General features: G+C 44.6%; 1 protein-coding gene across 1 annotated transcript in view; it reads right to left on the bottom strand.

Annotated features, from left to right (window-relative positions):
* The window catches only part of MYO1A (myosin IA), a 71,833-nt gene that overhangs the window by 35,461 nt on the left and 18,432 nt on the right, over window positions 1-17,940 (bottom strand). Inside the window, exons 4-10 of the mRNA XM_083169339.1 lie at window positions 12,393-12,487; window positions 11,409-11,513; window positions 10,613-10,659; window positions 8,055-8,118; window positions 3,208-3,306; window positions 2,567-2,670; window positions 369-516 (exon numbers count right to left, since the gene is read on the bottom strand). Of these exons, the coding sequence (XP_083025465.1) occupies window positions 369-516; window positions 2,567-2,670; window positions 3,208-3,306; window positions 8,055-8,118; window positions 10,613-10,659; window positions 11,409-11,513; window positions 12,393-12,487 (662 nt within the window). The remainder of the gene's footprint in view (window positions 1-368; window positions 517-2,566; window positions 2,671-3,207; window positions 3,307-8,054; window positions 8,119-10,612; window positions 10,660-11,408; window positions 11,514-12,392; window positions 12,488-17,940) is intronic.

Genomic DNA, 17,940 nt, shown 5'->3' on the forward strand with positions numbered 1-17,940 from the left:
TTTATGAATAATTCACTGATATGTCCGGCACCACACTGCTCAAAGCCTGCTGCCACCCAGTCACACACTGCCAGTGTCACTGAGGAAGGAGCTGGGACTGAAGTAAATGGCGCAGCGTCACTCTCAGCAGGACGTCGACGGGCAGCGCTGGCAGCAGCTGTGCAGTGGGGAAATTGGAGACACGGCTGGATCATTATGTGCTCTGATTTCAGCACCAGCGGCATGCACGATTCAGAAGGAGAGTGTGGGGGGCACTGGGGGCCCTTAATGTGTGGGGGCCCTAAGAGGACTGCCCCTTCCACCCCTCCTTGGATCTGGCCACGAGTAGAAGGGTAATGATATGCTATTGGGAGTTTGTTAGCACTTACCCTTTGTATCAGTGATGTAGCAAGAGGCCATTCCATTGGCCTGGAACTGTCCTTTTATCTCAATGTTCCCCAACTTCAGCACAACTGCAACAATTTCCAGAATTGATGTCATTTCAGCATTTGAAAAGCCAATAATTTTCATGGCATCCTGTAAATAATATAAAATACATTTATTATGTATTAAGTAGTTCTTACAAAATGGGTGAGATTTAATAGGATGAGAGATTCAGAAAGTGAGAGATTCAGAAAGTGAGAGATTTGGGAAGAAATCTCCAGTTTTTTTAAAGCGGCAATCATTTACACTGCAAAACCAGTTTGATTTTGCAGTGAAATGATTACCGCTTTAAAAAAACTGGAGATTTCTTCCCAAATCTCTCACTTTCTGAATCTCTCATCCTATTAAATCTCACCCAATGAATGTGTTTCGGTGGTGTTAGTTTACCTATGATTTTCTTAGCTAAAAAAAAAACACCAACAACAACAACTGACGGTGTGACTATTGTGTATGGGTCATTGAGTCAACCCATATTGGGTCCACCACTGAAGGGTGACATGGCTTATGTCGACACATGACATAGGTCAACATGGCTAAGGTCGACACAAGCATTAGGTCAACATAAGTTTTCCACATTTTTTGTAATGTTCACATGGTCGACATGTTTGCATGTTGACCTAATCTCCGTATTCCATGACTATTATAGTGGCATATAAAGCACTGCACTGCTATATCACATTGGGGAGGGCTGGCTGTTTGGGTGCCGGACGCGTTCCCGACAGTCGGGATCCCGACTGTTGGAGCCCCCTACCACACCCGGCTGTTTCCCCTGTGCTTCTTCTTTCTTTCTTTTATTATTGAACACAGGACACAGACCCAGCTAAGGGGCTGCTGGAAGTCATGCATTTCCCATTAGTGAGGAAGATCCTTAGAACTTCAATAAATAAATGGGTCCAATATGGCACTCCTGCACCAAATGCTCAATAACTTGTGGTTGAGTTGAAGTAAAACAAACCACCCAGTGAAAGGATATGCGCCGCATATAAATACAATATGACAAATAAAAGTTATCTCATTATAAATCATTAATGTTTTATTCTTCTGACCGGAATCATTGTAAAGCTGCTGCCAATAATATACCGGAAACAGCGTACTATACAAAGCTACAGACACCACAAATCACTAAAGCTCGCAATAATACAATACGTTAATGCAATTGGAAAGAATTGTCAGTAGTCAGGTGATCGGCCTGTTTTACTGTGTGGTGTTGTCCAAAGGCTGATAGAAATGGGCAGAAACCCAGATTACCCGATCGGTCGGCCTTGGTAGAAAATATCAGCCAACAGTACCCAATATCCTGCAGTGTGGTGGTGGTGGTGGTGGGGGGGGGGGGGGGTGTTTCTTAATAATCCTCTCACATTTGTTATCCACCTTGTGAGTGTGGTGTCGGAGAAAATCTGAGACTTTAAAAATAAAGCGGCAGTCTTATTGGCTGTCTCAATTGAGTCGGGACGCCAGCTCCCCGCAACACTGCCCTTAGTCTTTCAAGTGCATGCATCCCAAACTTTCCCTGTATCCCTCACCACTCCTTGCCCTATTTACAGGACTCTCTTCACACCTTCATCCATTGTCAATGTATGATTCAGTTTTTGTTGTATAATAGATTTGAGATCCCTACAATATTAAATGAAAGGCATTTTGCACACCTACACCTCATAGATTTTTTTCGATACCTTGCCATTCGGCTGATTAAGATCATCACCTCAGATTATATATTTCCCATTAAGCGCTGGTCAATATTTCTCTATAATATTAATGAACAAGCTACATAAGAGCAAAAAAAAACCATAACATCACCGGTTAGGTTACACCAGTTTCAGCTGTAGTGACATATAAATCAGGTCACAAGTCTACCTTAGTAGTACTGGCTCCACTGGGGAGCTTGTTTGCACATCTGCACACCAATTAAATCTGATGTTTAAGAAAGAGCCCCAAATTGTATATTCAATGGAGGGGGTGCTGTTCCCGGCAGTCGGGTATACAATATTTTTAGGACAAAAAGAGAAAAATGAGGAATCATAAAATATAACCTTTATTGTTTAATCGTTAAATATTCCCAAATTTACTATACGGGAATTGTGGTTTGCAGCAAAAAATAAGGGTTAAAAACTTTTAGCGAAAAATAAGGGTTCAAAACTTTTACCTTAACAGTTTTAAAGTTTTCCACATCATTGATCCCACTTAGACTGTTTGGGTCCTTGTTCAAGTAGACATACTTGCTGCAATCTGGACTCAACTTCAGTTTTCCTACAGAAAAAAAGCACAGTATTTAATGTGTCACTGGGAAAAGAAAAAGAGACATTAATACTATTTTCAAAGTCATATTTGTCTACTGTAACAGAATGTCTGGGGGACAACCCTCCCACAGCTTTAGTAGCAATGGGGATTTTACCCATTGGCCATAGGACTGCAGCCCCTCCCATAAAAATCCACCACATCAGTGAGCCAGTTACAGTCCATGATTACACCAGTGACTCGTCGGGACATCAAATTGAAAGTGCAACCTGCCAATCATGCACAGGACAGGCAGCCCCACTGCATACCTCCCAACTTCTGCGTCCTCTGATGAGGGATGCTCGCGCAGCATAGCCCCGTGCACGCTGAAAAGGGGTGTGGTCTATGCAGATAGGGTGTGGCATATACAAATGATGGTGCAGTCTGGTCACGCCCCCATTTTCCGCCCTCTGCGCCGCAGAACTGAATACTGGCCATAGTTTGAAACTGTAGCTGTCTCCTTCTATGTCTGGACACAGATAAACATCAGCCATATATTTGCATCCTTACCTAGCAGCTCAGCGCCTCCTCCTGACAGCAGTTGGTAAAACACGTGAAAGTTTCTTTCTCCCTTCACATGTTTCACCACCCGGGATTTCTCCAGCAAGTCTACATAACAAAGAGAAAAAAATAACATTTGGTGATAATATCTGTGTTGTTCCATAATTTATTAAGCAAGTGTCTGGTAACAATTACCGATTGATGGGAAAGCAGTCCTAATGTCGAAATCATGCTGTTGATATTAAATTAAACATGTCGGCATGTGGAGAATATTACTTTGTTCACAATGTCAACATCTGATATGTCAACATTCTGCATGGACTCAAAGCAGAGAAAGCTGCACATTACTCTCTTGCTTTTTAACCTCTTTGCCTGACCCAAAAACCCAGAGCCGCTGCTTTATAAGTAGAACCCTTATAATGCTATTCATAGCTAGGGATGGCCATCGACCACTGATGATTAAAAATCATTGATGGTTTATGGCCGATGTCAAATACTTTTGCCACAGATGGGCGAGAACCAGATTGTTTCACTCCGTCGATGTCACAGCAGAACCAATGTTTGTCTTTTTTTCCAGGCCCCGCCTCACATGCTGATTGAGTATCTACCACTATCCATATGACCCATGGTCCAGTCAGTCGACAAAAATGTATGATCATCGATAGCTAAAACTATTGATGGTCACATAGTTTGTTACTATCGATGGTTGGTTGCAGTGGCTGGTGACTACACCGATTCATAGCCGGGGGCTCTGCAAGAGGGTAATTTAGTAAGCATTGGAGAGAGATAAAGGGCCTAATTCAGACCTGATTGCAGGACAAATTTTGTTATCAAAATGGAAAAAACATGCTGCACTGCAGGTGGGGCAGATGTAATATGTGCACAGAGAGTTAGATTTAATTCCTGCCAATTCCCTGGTAAAGGATATAGCGCATATATACACTGACCGGTATCGTTAACATGATTCAGCGACATCATCGGGTCTCCTCCATATGGGATGCAGTCGGCAAGTCAACAATAAATAAGTTGGCGGTCAATAGGTCGACCACTATTGGTTGACAGGCCATAGGTCAACACATGAAAAAAGTCGATAAAACTTGGGTTGGCATGGTCGAAAGGTTGTCACATACAATAGGTCGACATGAAAAAGCTTGATAAGAGACTATCCACGTGGACATCGAGGGAGAATATAATAGTGTGCCGAGGGTAGTGAGGCACCTTTCCCGAAGCAGAGCGAGCTATGCGAGGGGATGGGGTCATCTTATACAGTGTCCATGTCGACTTTTGGCCTTAATTAAGTTGACCCTATAACCCATACCCCTCCATACATGCAGTCATGTTTACATGCAGTCATTGAAAAAATAGTCAAGATTGAGCTGCATTTCCAGATGACTAAGGACACTGTTAATGACTTGTAGGCACGCACATTGCTAGCGTACACACTAGACCAGGAATGGAGAACCTTCAGCCCTCCAGCTGTTGGTGAACTACACATCCCAGCATGCCCTACAGCAGTTTTACCATGGCCAAACAAACAGCAAAACTGCATCATGGTATGCTGGGATGTGTAGTTCAACAATAGCTGTTGGGCCAAAAGGTTCCTCATTGCTGCACTAGACGATATGAACAATGTATAGGGGCAGTACGGATGGTGTAATGGCTAGCATTACTGCCTCACAGCACGGAGGTCATGGGTTTGATCCCCACCATGGCCTTAACTGTGGGGAGTTTGTATATTCTCCCTGTGCTGGCGTTGTTTTCCTCCTGGTGCTCCGGTTTCCTCCCACATTCCAAAAATATACTGGTAGGCTAATTGGCTCCCAACGAATTAACCCTAGAATGTCTGTGTGTTGCGTGTACATGTGGTAGGGAATATAGATTGTAAGCTCCACTACGGCAGGGACTGATATGAATGTTCAAATATTCTCTGTAAAGCGCTGCGGAATATGTGTGCGCTATATAAGAAACTGTTAATAAATACATATATCATTAAGGAAATATCATTAATAATATATTGTCAGTGTATATGGGGATTAAGGGGCAGATTTATTAAGCTTGGAGAAGAGATAAACTGGAGATAAAGTGGAGAAAAGGTAAAAGGAGATAAAGCACCAGCCAATCAACTCCCAACTGTCTTTTTCAAACACAGCTGATTGGCTGTGCTTTATCTCCTTTTACCTTTTCTCCGCTTTATCTCCAGTTTATCTCTTCTCCAAGCTTAATAAATCTGCCCTTAAGTCTCTTTTTCTCTCTCCAATACTTTCTGTACATCTGCACCTTTAATCCATGAATCACAGTGTCAATATACAGTATTGTACTAAAGCATGGAAAACGTACAATGCTGGAAAAAATAACATTATTGATTATTAATAACTGGAGCTACCGTATTTATCGGCGTATAACACGCACAGGCGTATAACACGCACCATCATTTTAAAAGGGAAATCTCAGGAAAAAAAGTTAAGTTAAACCAAACTATCTCAATTGTGTTTCCTATCTAAGGAATCATAATGAGGTCTTTTACATACAACACATTTTTCCATTCATCCATTTAAGTGTAAGCTGGCTTTGTATTTTATAGCAGGCCTCTTGTTAGCAGATTATGGTTTCAACTTCTATGTAGCAGGTGACTAGTTAGCAATCACTTTATTATTTTTTTTTTTTCTTTTTCATGTCCACCTTTATATAAGGCTATCCCTTCTAAGGCACCTTAATATTCTGGCATCACATCAGTAACCACTAGTAAGATACTTGGTGTAATTTTCACGTACCGTATCTTTATCACGCCCTGCTGCCTCTCTCCCCCTTCCTAGCCGCCTGTCACATTTAGCAGTGACGTCGGCGGCAGGCTGGGGGATGTTCGCGGCTCGGGAGGACTCGGGTGCCTGAGCGCTTCCGAGTCCCCCCGAGCCTGGCCGACATTACCCGAGCCTGCCGCCGACGTCACTGTAAAGTGACAGGCGCGCCGGGGTGATCGGGGAAGCTCCGATCGCCGGAGGACAGGGGGACTGGGCTGGAGCTGATCGGAGGTATGGGGTAGAGGTGCTGCGCCAGTGGTGCACACCTGGACACCACTGGCGCGCACCTATTATATAATACAGGTACCGTCGGGTGTATTTACCGCAATTTACCGCCGTATAGCACGCATATCGGCGTATAACACGCACCCATCTTTTCCCCCTGTTTTCAGGGGGAAAAAAGTGCGTGTTATACGCCGATAAATACGGTAATTCTTCCTAGGATTATATGGCTGAAGTATTCAGGACAGTATTCAGGAGACTGATTCCCACACCGGGCCTCAGCAGTACCTGTACAGCAATTTCAGGGCTTCTGAGTGCTTAATTAGGGAACTAAAAATGTCTGCAGTTGTTTTGTTATGAGACAGGACACAGCTGCTGTGACTTACTGTACAGCGTCAGCATGAAACCTGTATGTGTCCTCCTGGCCTGCAGGGTCTTTGTGTATTGTGTTGTGTCTTATACACTGCCTGGCGCACATGAAATATGAGTTTTAAATAAGGGAGACACATTCCATAGGAAATGAGTTGATATTTCCTGCTGTGACGTATCGTACAATAATACTGTAGGTATTGAGATAAACGGGAAAACAACAAGAGATGACATAAAGCTTAATACATTTATGATAATAACTTGGCATAGGGGATGCAGTTAGAATCCCGATGGTCGGAATCCCGGCGGTCAAACTCCCGACCGCCGAAATCCCGACACTTTCTCCCTCTATGGGTGTCCCACGACACCCATAGAGGGAGAATAAATTAGGGAGAATAAATGAAGAAGAATGATTCAGGACAGATGGAGGATCACCTGCAAATATTACCCTTCTCTCTCTGTTATAACCTACAGCATTATACAGAGACCACCCCCCCCCCCCCCCCCCAAAAAAAAAAAAATTAAAAATTAAATAAAGACGATGAAAGAACTTTCGTAAATATTGAGAGGTATGATCAGTAGTGAATTTACCATTATGCTACCAAATTGTCTGTTTAGAGCCTCTGGGGTCAAGGGAGCCTGCCAACAAGGCTGTATCATGGCACACCACAAGCTCATTGGCATATATTCAATGCCATGGGCGAGCGGTGACTGCGAGCAGGACTTTTTGCGCGCAGTCACCGCTCACCCTGTCAGTATTCAACTGACCCCCCCCTCATTCGCAAATTCCCCCTCGCTCCGTTTTTTGAGCGAGGGGGAATTTGCGAATGTGCCTCCAAAAGCTGCGAGAGCCGAGGCTAATTACAGCGAGTTTGCTGCACTAGCCGCGGCTCTCGCAGTTTAGGGAAATCCTTGCAGTTCTGTGACTGCGAGGATTCCCCCGGAACGTTGCATAGTGCGAGCGGCCGGCGCGGGGGTTAAACTGCGAGGATCACTGGTTTTCTGTGATCCTCGCAGTTTAACCCCATCGCCGGCCGCTCGCACTGGCATTGAATACTCACCACTGACTGACTGAGGGGAGGGATTTGGCATACACTGACTGACTTACTGAGGATGGGTAGGCACTTTATCATACACTGATAGGTTGGGGGTGGGAATAATCATACATACACTGACTGGCTGGGGGTGAGGGGTAAAGGATGATTTGGCATATAGTGAGTGACTGGGAGGCGGGATTGTTTAAGGAATGGGCCCAAATCAGTTTTTGCTTAGGGCCCCATGGAGTGTAAATCTGTCTCTGGGTATGATTATAAGGAGAGCAAAAATGTACAAGGTCACTGCAAAGCAGAGAACATTCCTCACAAACTACTGTGCATTAGTGGAAACTTGAACTATAGCTGAATATTTGAAAGGACAATATTACAGTAGATGTATACAAAGCATGGCTTTACATGAAATAATACTTACAGTTACTAATAACACCGCCCACTGGATCTCCCTTGAAGTCAAATTCAATATCCATGTATTTCCCCTGAAAGATTCAGAACATAAGTCATGTGACTGGGAGCATCTTACCCCACAAGCCTCTCTATAGATTTCTGCATCTTTACATATACTGTAGGGTTTGGAAAAGGAGAAAATAATACAGGTACAGCACATGAATAATACGCTGTAGTCTCTACATAAAATAAAGATGAAAAAAAGGCTTTACCATGAAGAAAAACATACAAACATGTAAACCATATTTTTTTATTATTGCTACTGTAAATAACTTGAAAATAATAGAAGTTGCTCCAATAGCTTTTTTTAGTATTATTATTATTATTATTATTAATAATAATAATAATATTCAGCCTTACACTGTAATACCTAAAGAGCTAATATTAAGTAATTATAATAAATATTACTGTAGTTATTACATTATTATCAGAGTGTGGTATGATATGTCAACAGTCATCATATTGGGCCAGATGTATCAAGCTTCAAAAGTGATAAAATAGAGAGTGATAAACAGCCAGCCAATCAGATCGTGTTTGAAAAATGTCAGACAGGAGCTGATTGGCTGGCTGTATCACTCTCCATTTTATCACTTTTGAAGCTTGATACATCTGGCCCAGAAACTGATAAAACGTTGACATGTTATAAAGTACACATACAGATGTGGCCGCCTCAGCTTGCAAATTAGTCTCAGTTACCGTTTTCCATAAATAGTGTGCGCAGGCACGTACATATGCATCCACCTTATTGGAATCAATTTAGGGGTTTCCCGCTGTGCGGCACACTGCATATAATCCCTGCGTATAATTCAAACATGTCACAGCATGCGATTATACACAGGATGAGAGAGGACACATCTGCATGATCATTTCAGTGAGTAATATTTCCATATCCCTGATCCATGGCTTTAAAGGTACTGTAGGCTGGGCAGCCAGGGGGTAGCCGGTGATGTGTGAGTGCTTCACTATGTAGCAAAGTCCTTGCACTTTAGCAATGTGCCTGCAAAATGGGATGCGGTCATTTGGTCTACAGCATTATGGTCGACAGTCACTAGGTCGACACCATTAGGTCAACATGGGAAAGGGTTGACATCGGTCTAGGTCGACATGGGAAAATGTTGACATGGTTCTAGGTCGAAAGGACATCAGTTCGACAGGTCATTAGTTCGACAGTCAAAAGGTCGACATGGGGTCGTGGTGGGAGAATAAAATAGTATGTCGAGCGTAGCGAGGCACCGTGCCCGACGCATTGCGAGCACAGGGGATGTGGTGCACTTTAAACTGTGTCCATGTTGACTGTGTTGACATTTAGGTCAAAAATTAGTGAAAAAACCCATGTTGACCTTTTGAATGTCGACCTAGACATTGTCGAACTAACGACCTGTCGAACTAATGACCTTTCGACCTAGAACCATGTCGACCTAGCCCCATGTCGACCTTTTCCCATGTCGACCTAATGACTGTCGACCATCATGCTGTAGACCAAATGATCCCAACCCGATTCATCTACCCCATAGTATTTACAGTACAAGATTATATATATATATATATATATATATATATATATATATATATATATATATACAGGGCTATTTTTCAGTAGGCTCCAGCAGGAACTAAGGCCCTTATTCTAGTTCACTCTTTCTGACAAAATATTTCTTAAGGTGTGTACACACGGGAGCAATATTGTGTGAAATCGCTGGAAATATGGTCGCTGAGCGACCATATTGCCAGTGATTTAGAGCGCAGCTGGCGATAAATCGCCAGCTGCGCGCTCCCGTGTGCACTGCCCAATGGTCGCTGGTCGCAGGAGCATGCTCCTGCAACCAGCGGCTTTCCCCGCGATCGCTGTGCCTGGAGGTCAGCGCCGGGGAGATCAGCATTGATCTCCCCAGCCCCGTGCGGCTGCTCCCTCCCTCCTCCCATCAAAGTGACAGCAGCAGCGTCTGCTGCTGCTGCGCTCCCCCTCCGCCCCGTAGCAGTGTCACCTTTTCATCGCTGATGAAAAGGAGACACTGAGCAATATGATTGCTGGGGATATATTGCTAGCAATATATCCCCAGCAATCATATTTCCCCGTGTGTACACAGCATTAGATGGACAAAACCATGTGCACTGCAGGTGAGGCAGGTGTTACTTGTGCAGAGATAATTAGATTTGGGTGCGGTTTTACACCTGCCTCAAGTGCAGTGCACAGGGTTTTGTCCATCTAAGAAATATTTTGTCAGAAAGAGTGAACTAGAATAAGGGCCTCAGTTCCTACTGGAGCCTACTGAAAAATAGCCCTGTATATATATATATATATTGAGCACTCTCCACTTCCTTATAAAAAAAAGATCACTAGAGTTACTCCCAACACCTGTGCCAAAAAATTGCTAAAAAAAAAGGCTGTTCTGTATTGGCTAGTAGTTAAACCCTATGCAGAGCATAAACCCAATGAAGTACATTTGTAGAACTTTTGTACATCATTTAGTTGTGTTATGATTAATAAAATACATAGAAAGTAATGTAACAAATAACAGAACTTACAAATCTGGAAGAGTTATCATTTCGGATGGTCTTGGCATTTCCAAAAGCTGCACATGAATAATAATAGAAAATACAGTATGAACTTGAAAATCCTCCTATTTTCAGGTAGCCCCCCCCCTCTCCTTCGTACTCTCCTCTTGGGGTTTCCACTCTTCAATTAGCCCACCTTGCACTTGCAATGCTACATCTGGTCATACATTTTTCATGTGCCTTACTCTTATTGCAACTCTAAAGGTCCATACACACTGGGCGATTTTGCCCAGTGTGTATGGACAGCGATGATCATTGTCATCGGTGGTGGGAAAGCCGCTCAGTGCATACACACTGAGCCACTTTCCCCCTGCCTGGCGCCATCAGTGGGGGGCGGACGGCTTTCCATAGAGCAGCGCTATGGAAAGCCGTCCACAAAGTCGCTCATCTGCTGGTAATACCAGCAGATGAGCGGCGGCCAGTAACAATGATGTGGGTGTGTGCAGCAGTGCTCAACACTCATCGCTGCCCTGTATACACACTCAGACGAGAAGACTGAGCGGCTTTCACATGAAAGTCGTCCAGTGTGTATGGGCCTTAAATGAGACCAAGGGTAGGATTTAATAGTGAGTGGCCATGCAGGATGCCAGCGGAACTTTTTTTTAAAAGGGGGCAATCATTTACTAGGCAATACCATGTAAATGATTGCCCCCTTTAAAAATGTCTGCATTCAGCCGGCATCCCGAATGGCCACTGCACTCGGACGCTATTACTGTACATCCCGCCCTAAATATATATACACTCTAAATTATTTATCACTGCTTACCCTCCAGGACAGGATTTGATTGTAAGAGCTGCTCCTTCACCTGATTCGCTTGATCTCCTTTCCCGCACACAGCTGCCACGTATGACATCACAAGTTTACTGGCCTCTGCAAAGGAAGCATGGGGCTACATGATAATGTACCTACAATGGCCTTATTTTGAAATTATATAAAGATACAGAGAGAGAAAGAGAAATAAGACCGAGGTTTGGGGGTATTGCACCCCTTCACCAGGATATAATGAAGAAGAGGTACTGCACCCCGTAACGTACACAACATATTAAACATAATCGTGAGCACTACTAAGCCAGCCTCTAAGTGCCTCCTCCATTTATTTCCTACATGTCCGGAGTGCTACCCCGATGAGGCCACAAGAGTAATCCTGGGCTTTCTTCCAAGACAAGCTGAGAGGAGGTGGCCTATCAGCTGGTGGATGCGGATAAGTCATAGGACCCCTCCAGTATGTAACAAACGATTTACATGCTGCTGAAGCATTGAATACGTAAAAGCTGTATGCACTGCAGCATATCACTATACAAATAGTGAGACATATAAGTGTCACACTATATGACAGAGTCCAAAGGTTGACCCCATATTGTTAATAGTTTGATGTGGTCGAGTCACATGGTCAACTTTTACTTAGTTTACTTAATCCACGTGGACTACTATTGGGAAAAGCTACCTGTAGCGAGAGCAGCAAGCCACATGAGGGTACTACATGGTACACCAATTGTGGTCACATATAATGAAGCATGCAAAAGGACACCCCAAAAATGAAACAAAAAGCAGAATAAAGAATGAACAATAAACTACAATGCGGGATGCAGTGATAAATTACCCTTACTGTATGATAACATAATGACAGATATAAAATGGGACATGTATACTATATAATCATGGATAAGTAAATGACTTACTGTGCCTTATGTTATAAATGTACATGCTTTAAATGATAGGATAGAGGGGACTCTGGTGAGGTGTATTTACCAGTTTTCCCAGCGCCACTCTCCCCTGTAATGAGGATACATTGGTCCTTGTCGCGGTCGCGTAGAGATTGGTAGGCGCCATCAGCCAATGCATAACTGCAAATCAAAGAACAACACGGAAACACAAAACATTAGACTGAGGTGACAGGAGCAATGACAGAGTGAGTGAGAGGTCAGGCAGATCCTACTGGTCTACTTCTGTGATTGGACCAGGGTATAGTCTAACCAATCAGTAACTTTTGGATTGTGGGAGGAAACCAGAGGGCCCGGAGGACACCCACGCAAGGACAATATACAATGTCCGCACAGTTAGGGCCATGGTGGAAATCGAACCAATGACTTGTGAGGCAGTAATGCTAACCATCCGTGGTGCCTATAAGGGCCTGCATTGCAGGGAGGTCAGGGATATGCTTGTTCACAGCTACTCATGCTTACCAGAGCAGCATTAAGCTGGTGCAGCATGTAGTTAGGGGCATATGTATCGATAGTCAGATTACAATGATCACCCACATGTATCAAATACCACATATGTAGGTACAGAAGCCTATCCCAGCTATGTGTTAGCAGTACACTGCACACATTAGCAGTCACTTATCTACTATTTCAGGACTAATACACACTACTGAACATACATGATTCACTGACCACATATGTGCAGCAGCCACTGCTTGGGACGGTTACTGAGAAGCCATTTCCCAGCATTTTTTTTGCAAAATATAGCCTATAGGCTACAATGGCTAACTGCTGGCCTTTGCTGTGGGGGCAAAACTAGCTTGGTAGCTCTGAAAGCTCTGCAACCACTATAAAACCTATTGGGGGGATTGCAGCTGCTGTAGGAAATGGGGGGCTATGGCTGTGTCAGAAATGAAGGGGCTGCAGCAGATATGGTCCTGTGCTAGTAAGACATCATGGACGAGATGTAATAGGGTGCGATTTTTTGGAAAGTGCAATTTTTTGGGATAAAAAAATGGACATGGTGCACCTTTGCTGAAAATCGCACAAGTAGTGTACAAATTTCAGTAAAAAAAAATAGTACTTCAAAAATCGCATCCAGATGTTTTCTCACAGAAAACAACAAAATCGCAAATGCAATAGGGTCCAATTTTTCAAATCGCACCCTAAACATGACCAAAAATCGCAAAAAAAAAATAGACTTACTTCCGGCAGTGAGATCTGTGCATGGTTCTGTCTAAAAAATTGTATAAAAGTAAAAAATATATTTAAAAAACGGCGTGGAGTCATGGAGACGGCTACATCCAATCAGGTGGGAAACTTCTCTGGAGCTCAGCCCTGATTGGTTGAGCGGAGCCCAAGTGACTGACATCACTGGGATTTCACTCAGTGTGGGGGAGGAGCTGCATTTGACTATACACAAATGCCGCTCTTCAAATCTAACTCTCTCTGTACATGTTACATTTGCCCCATCTGCAGTGCAACACAGTTTGAATTAGGACCTTTGCCAGAATTGATTGTATATAGGAAGCTACTATCACAAGACTCATACAGATTTACCCAAATAACATATGCACCGTTTATTCCAGTCACACATCACATACACTCCCATAATTGTATTATTTATTGTATTTACTAGACACAATCTCTATTAGGCTTCAGTACAGTTAATAAATCTCAAACAGCTGTCATATAATAAAAAGGATAGGAGCACTAATCGGAATCATTGGTACATTTGCAGGTCTATCACAAAGTGATTTGCTATGCTACAGTAGTTCTGGTAACTGTTATCATGATCATTCGCAGTTTGATTATTAGAGTGCCATCAAAGTTCTTTAGCATGGCATACAAGCCAGATTCATACAAAAGTGTATATGCATACGCCCATTCGCCTGGGCATGCCCAGAGCGAATTCATAAGACTACGCTCGTTTCGCATTGCGTCAGGGCTTATGTTGGTTGTCTAAATACATTTTCCATTCCTAGATTTTAATTATATGAACTGTTAGAGGAACATCCAACAAAAAACACCTCATAGTAAATGAATATAAGCACAGATAATTTGGCTGAATGGTTTGCGAAGGGATAGATTACTTTTTATTACTTTTGCTAGTACAGTATGTGAGGATGAGTTGTTGCCCCTTTAAGAGAAATGCTGGCAAACAGCAGAATCTGCCAAGTTCTCCAGGCAGAGATTGAGTTAATTCTGGGCCTGCAGGAGCTGTGACTTCCAATCTATTCCTATCTATTCTATACACAGGGGTAGACGGGCAGGCTAGACTGGCCAGAAATTCTAATGCTATTACCCAGGGAGTGTTATAGAGTGGCATGGCTGTGTCTGAGCACTTAGTCTCTGTGAGCTATAGAAGCTGTAATGGATTTGACCAGTGGCAGACAGCAACTGGAAAGCCTTATATACCCTCATGGGCTCACTGCCGGAACTCTAGTATTAAATAGGAAATGCATGAATGCTGCAGCTTTTACTCCGCATCCTGGGAGCAAGGAGATGAAGTGGAATTGTGCTCCTGTGTACTGGTAGCATGTTGGAAGAATCCTCACGTGTGTGGCACAGAGGGCACAGTTATCTGGCCCTCACTTGGCAGCGTTATTCTCTTCTACACAAAGGAAAGCAGTGGATTTATGCTCTCAGATAAATACCATCTAATAGTCACTGTGAGACAAATAGAAGTATCTGCTAATCTGTCCTCCTGACTACCCTAGTAACAACCTTTCCATTCAATTTCCTTCCTATGTTAAAAGTAAAGCACAGAACCTGTATTATAATAACCTCCATTGTAGTATGTGTTATGCAATATCCATTGTGTTGTTTCAGCCCCCTCTTCAGTGAATCATTTTCCTTTACATTGCTTTGTGACGCCCGAGTAGATATAAATAGTACAAGCTACTGATCCCATGAGGCTGGTAATAAAGTAAAACTAATTATATTTGCTGTAACATGGGTGTGACTGAATTATTCTAACAGCCATGAGAAAAGAGATGTCAGATCATGCACTTCTGCAAGATTAAAGGAACATAACGGTAGAGTTCATTAGTAAAACATATTAATGTACTCGCACAGCTAGGCCAATTTTATCAGATATGTACACCAATCAGCCATAACATTAAAACCACTTGCCTAATATATTGTGTAGGTCCCCCTTGTGATGCCAAAAATGGTCTTTCCAGGCATAGACACCACTAAGACCATTGAAGGCACCTAGATGTTAGCAGCAGATAAGTTATGTCATGTAAGTTGCTATGTGGGGCGTAAGGAGTCCTTACTCTCCGCAGTGACAGACGCAGGAGTCCTCACTCTCCACAGTGACAAATGCAGGAACCCTCACTCCCAAGTGACAGACGCAGGAGACCTCACTCTCCCCAGTGACAGCCGCAGGAGACCTCACTCTCCCCAGTGACAGCTGCAGGAGACCTCACTCTCCCCAGTGACAGCCGCAGGAGCCCTCACTCCCCAGTGACAGACGCAGGAGACCTCACTCTCCCCAGTGACAGCCGCAGGAGCCCTCACTCCCCAGTGACAGCCGCTGGAGACCTCACTCCCCAGTGACAGCCGCAGGAGACCTCACTCCGCAGTGACAGCCGCAGGAGTCCTCACTCTCCGCAGTGACAGCCGCAGGAGTCCTTACTCTCCCCAGTGACAGCTGCAGGAGACCTCACTCCACAGTGACAGCCGCAGGAGACCTCACTCCGCAGTGACAGCCGCAGGAGCCCTCACTCCCAAGTGACAGACGCAGGAGACCTCACTCTCCCCAGTGACAGCCGCAGGAGACCTCACTCTCCCCAGTGACAGCCGCAGGAGCCCTCACTCCCCAGTGACAGCCGCAGGAGACCTCACTCCGCAGTGCCAGCCGCAGGAGTCCTCACTCTCTACAGTGACAGCCGCAGGAGTCCTCACTCTCCCCAGTGACAGCCGCAGGAGTGCTCACTCTCCTCTTTCAATCAGTGCCACCATTGAAATGCTGCCGCCCATAGGCAGGTGCCTAAAGCTGTATAATGGTAGCTCCGGCCCTGCATGGCCTAGACTTGTTTTTCCAGCACATTCCCCACATACACGATCAGATTCAGATCTGGGGAATTTGGAGGCCAAGCCGACACATTGAACTTTTTGTTATGTTCCTCCAACAATTCCGGAACATCTCTTGTGGCATCTCTTCCAATATGATGTAAAATAAAACGTAATTCATCAGACCAGGCTACCTTCTATGATTACTCCATGGACCAGTTCTGATGCTCACATGACCATTGTAGGTCCTTTCTGTGGTGGACAGGGGTCACCATGGACACTCTGACTAGCCTGCAGCTATGCAGCCCCTATACCCAGCAAGCTGTGATGCATTGTGTTGTCTGACAGCTTTCTACAGTATCCCACATGAACATTTTCAGAAATGTATGCAACAGCAGCTTTTCTGTGGGATCAGACCAGATGGGTTATCCTTCTTTCCCCATGTGCCTCAATGAGCACTGGGTTTCCAAGACACTGTTGATGATTCACCTTTGTCCTTCCTTGGAGCTCTTTTTGTGTATACTACCCACTACATACCCAGGACACCTATAAGACATGCTGTTTTGAAAATGATCTGACCTAGCCGTCTAGCCATCAAAGCCGCTTAGATCCTTACACTTGCCCATTTTTCCTGCTTCGAACACATCAGCAATTTGCTTCCAAACACTGGCTAATTGTCAATTGTTCAGACAAGTAGGTTTCATTTTAAATTAGGAATGAGCAGGTTTGAATCCTAGAGATCGGAACCCCCCTAGAACTTACCTGATCCGAGGCGGCATCCTAGTAGTTGGATGGGTCCCGCCATTTTTCCATGTCCAAAACGAGGCTGGACGTCATCTTCCCGCTGTCGGATTCTCGCAAGACCCGGACTCATATACTTCCTGGCGCCATTTTTCAAACACGGATTTATGCATAGAGGGGGCTACTTCAGGGGGCAGCTAATGAGGGGTCTACTATGGGGGGGCTGTATTATTTTAATTAAGAAAAAAGTTTTCTTTTTTATTTTTTATTACTGCAGGGTTACTGCCCAGTGTGTCCTATCAGTCCAGGGGTGCCCGCATGTGTCCCATATTAGTCCAGGGGTGCCCGCATGTGTGCCGTATCAGTCCAGGGGTGCCCAGATGTGTGCGTATCAGTCCAGGGGGGCCCGCATGTGTGCTGTCTTAGTCCAGGGGTGCCCGTATGTGTGCTGTATCAGTCCAGGGGTGCATGGATGTGTTCCGTATCAGTCCAGGGGTGCCCGGATGTGTGCCGTATCAGTCCAGGGGTGCCCAGATGTGTGCGTATCAGTCCAGGGGTGCCTGCATGTGTGCTGTCTTAGTCCAGGGGTGCCCGTATGTGTGCTGTATCAGTCCAGGGGTGCCCGGATGTGTTCCGTATCAGTCCAGGGGTGCCCGGATGTGTGCCGTATCAGTCCAGGGGTGCCCACATGTGTGCCGTATCAATCCAGGGCTGCCCGCATGTGTGTCGTATCAGTCCAGGGGTGCCCAGATGTGTGCGTATCAGTCCAGGGGTGCCTGCATGTGTGCCGTATCAGTCCAGGGGTGCCCGCATGTGTGCCGTATCAGTCCAGGGGT

Source organism: Crinia signifera, chromosome 2, assembly GCF_055691185.1.
Source record: "Crinia signifera chromosome 2, ASM5569118v1, whole genome shotgun sequence".
Lineage (NCBI taxonomy): Eukaryota > Metazoa > Chordata > Amphibia > Anura > Myobatrachidae > Crinia > Crinia signifera.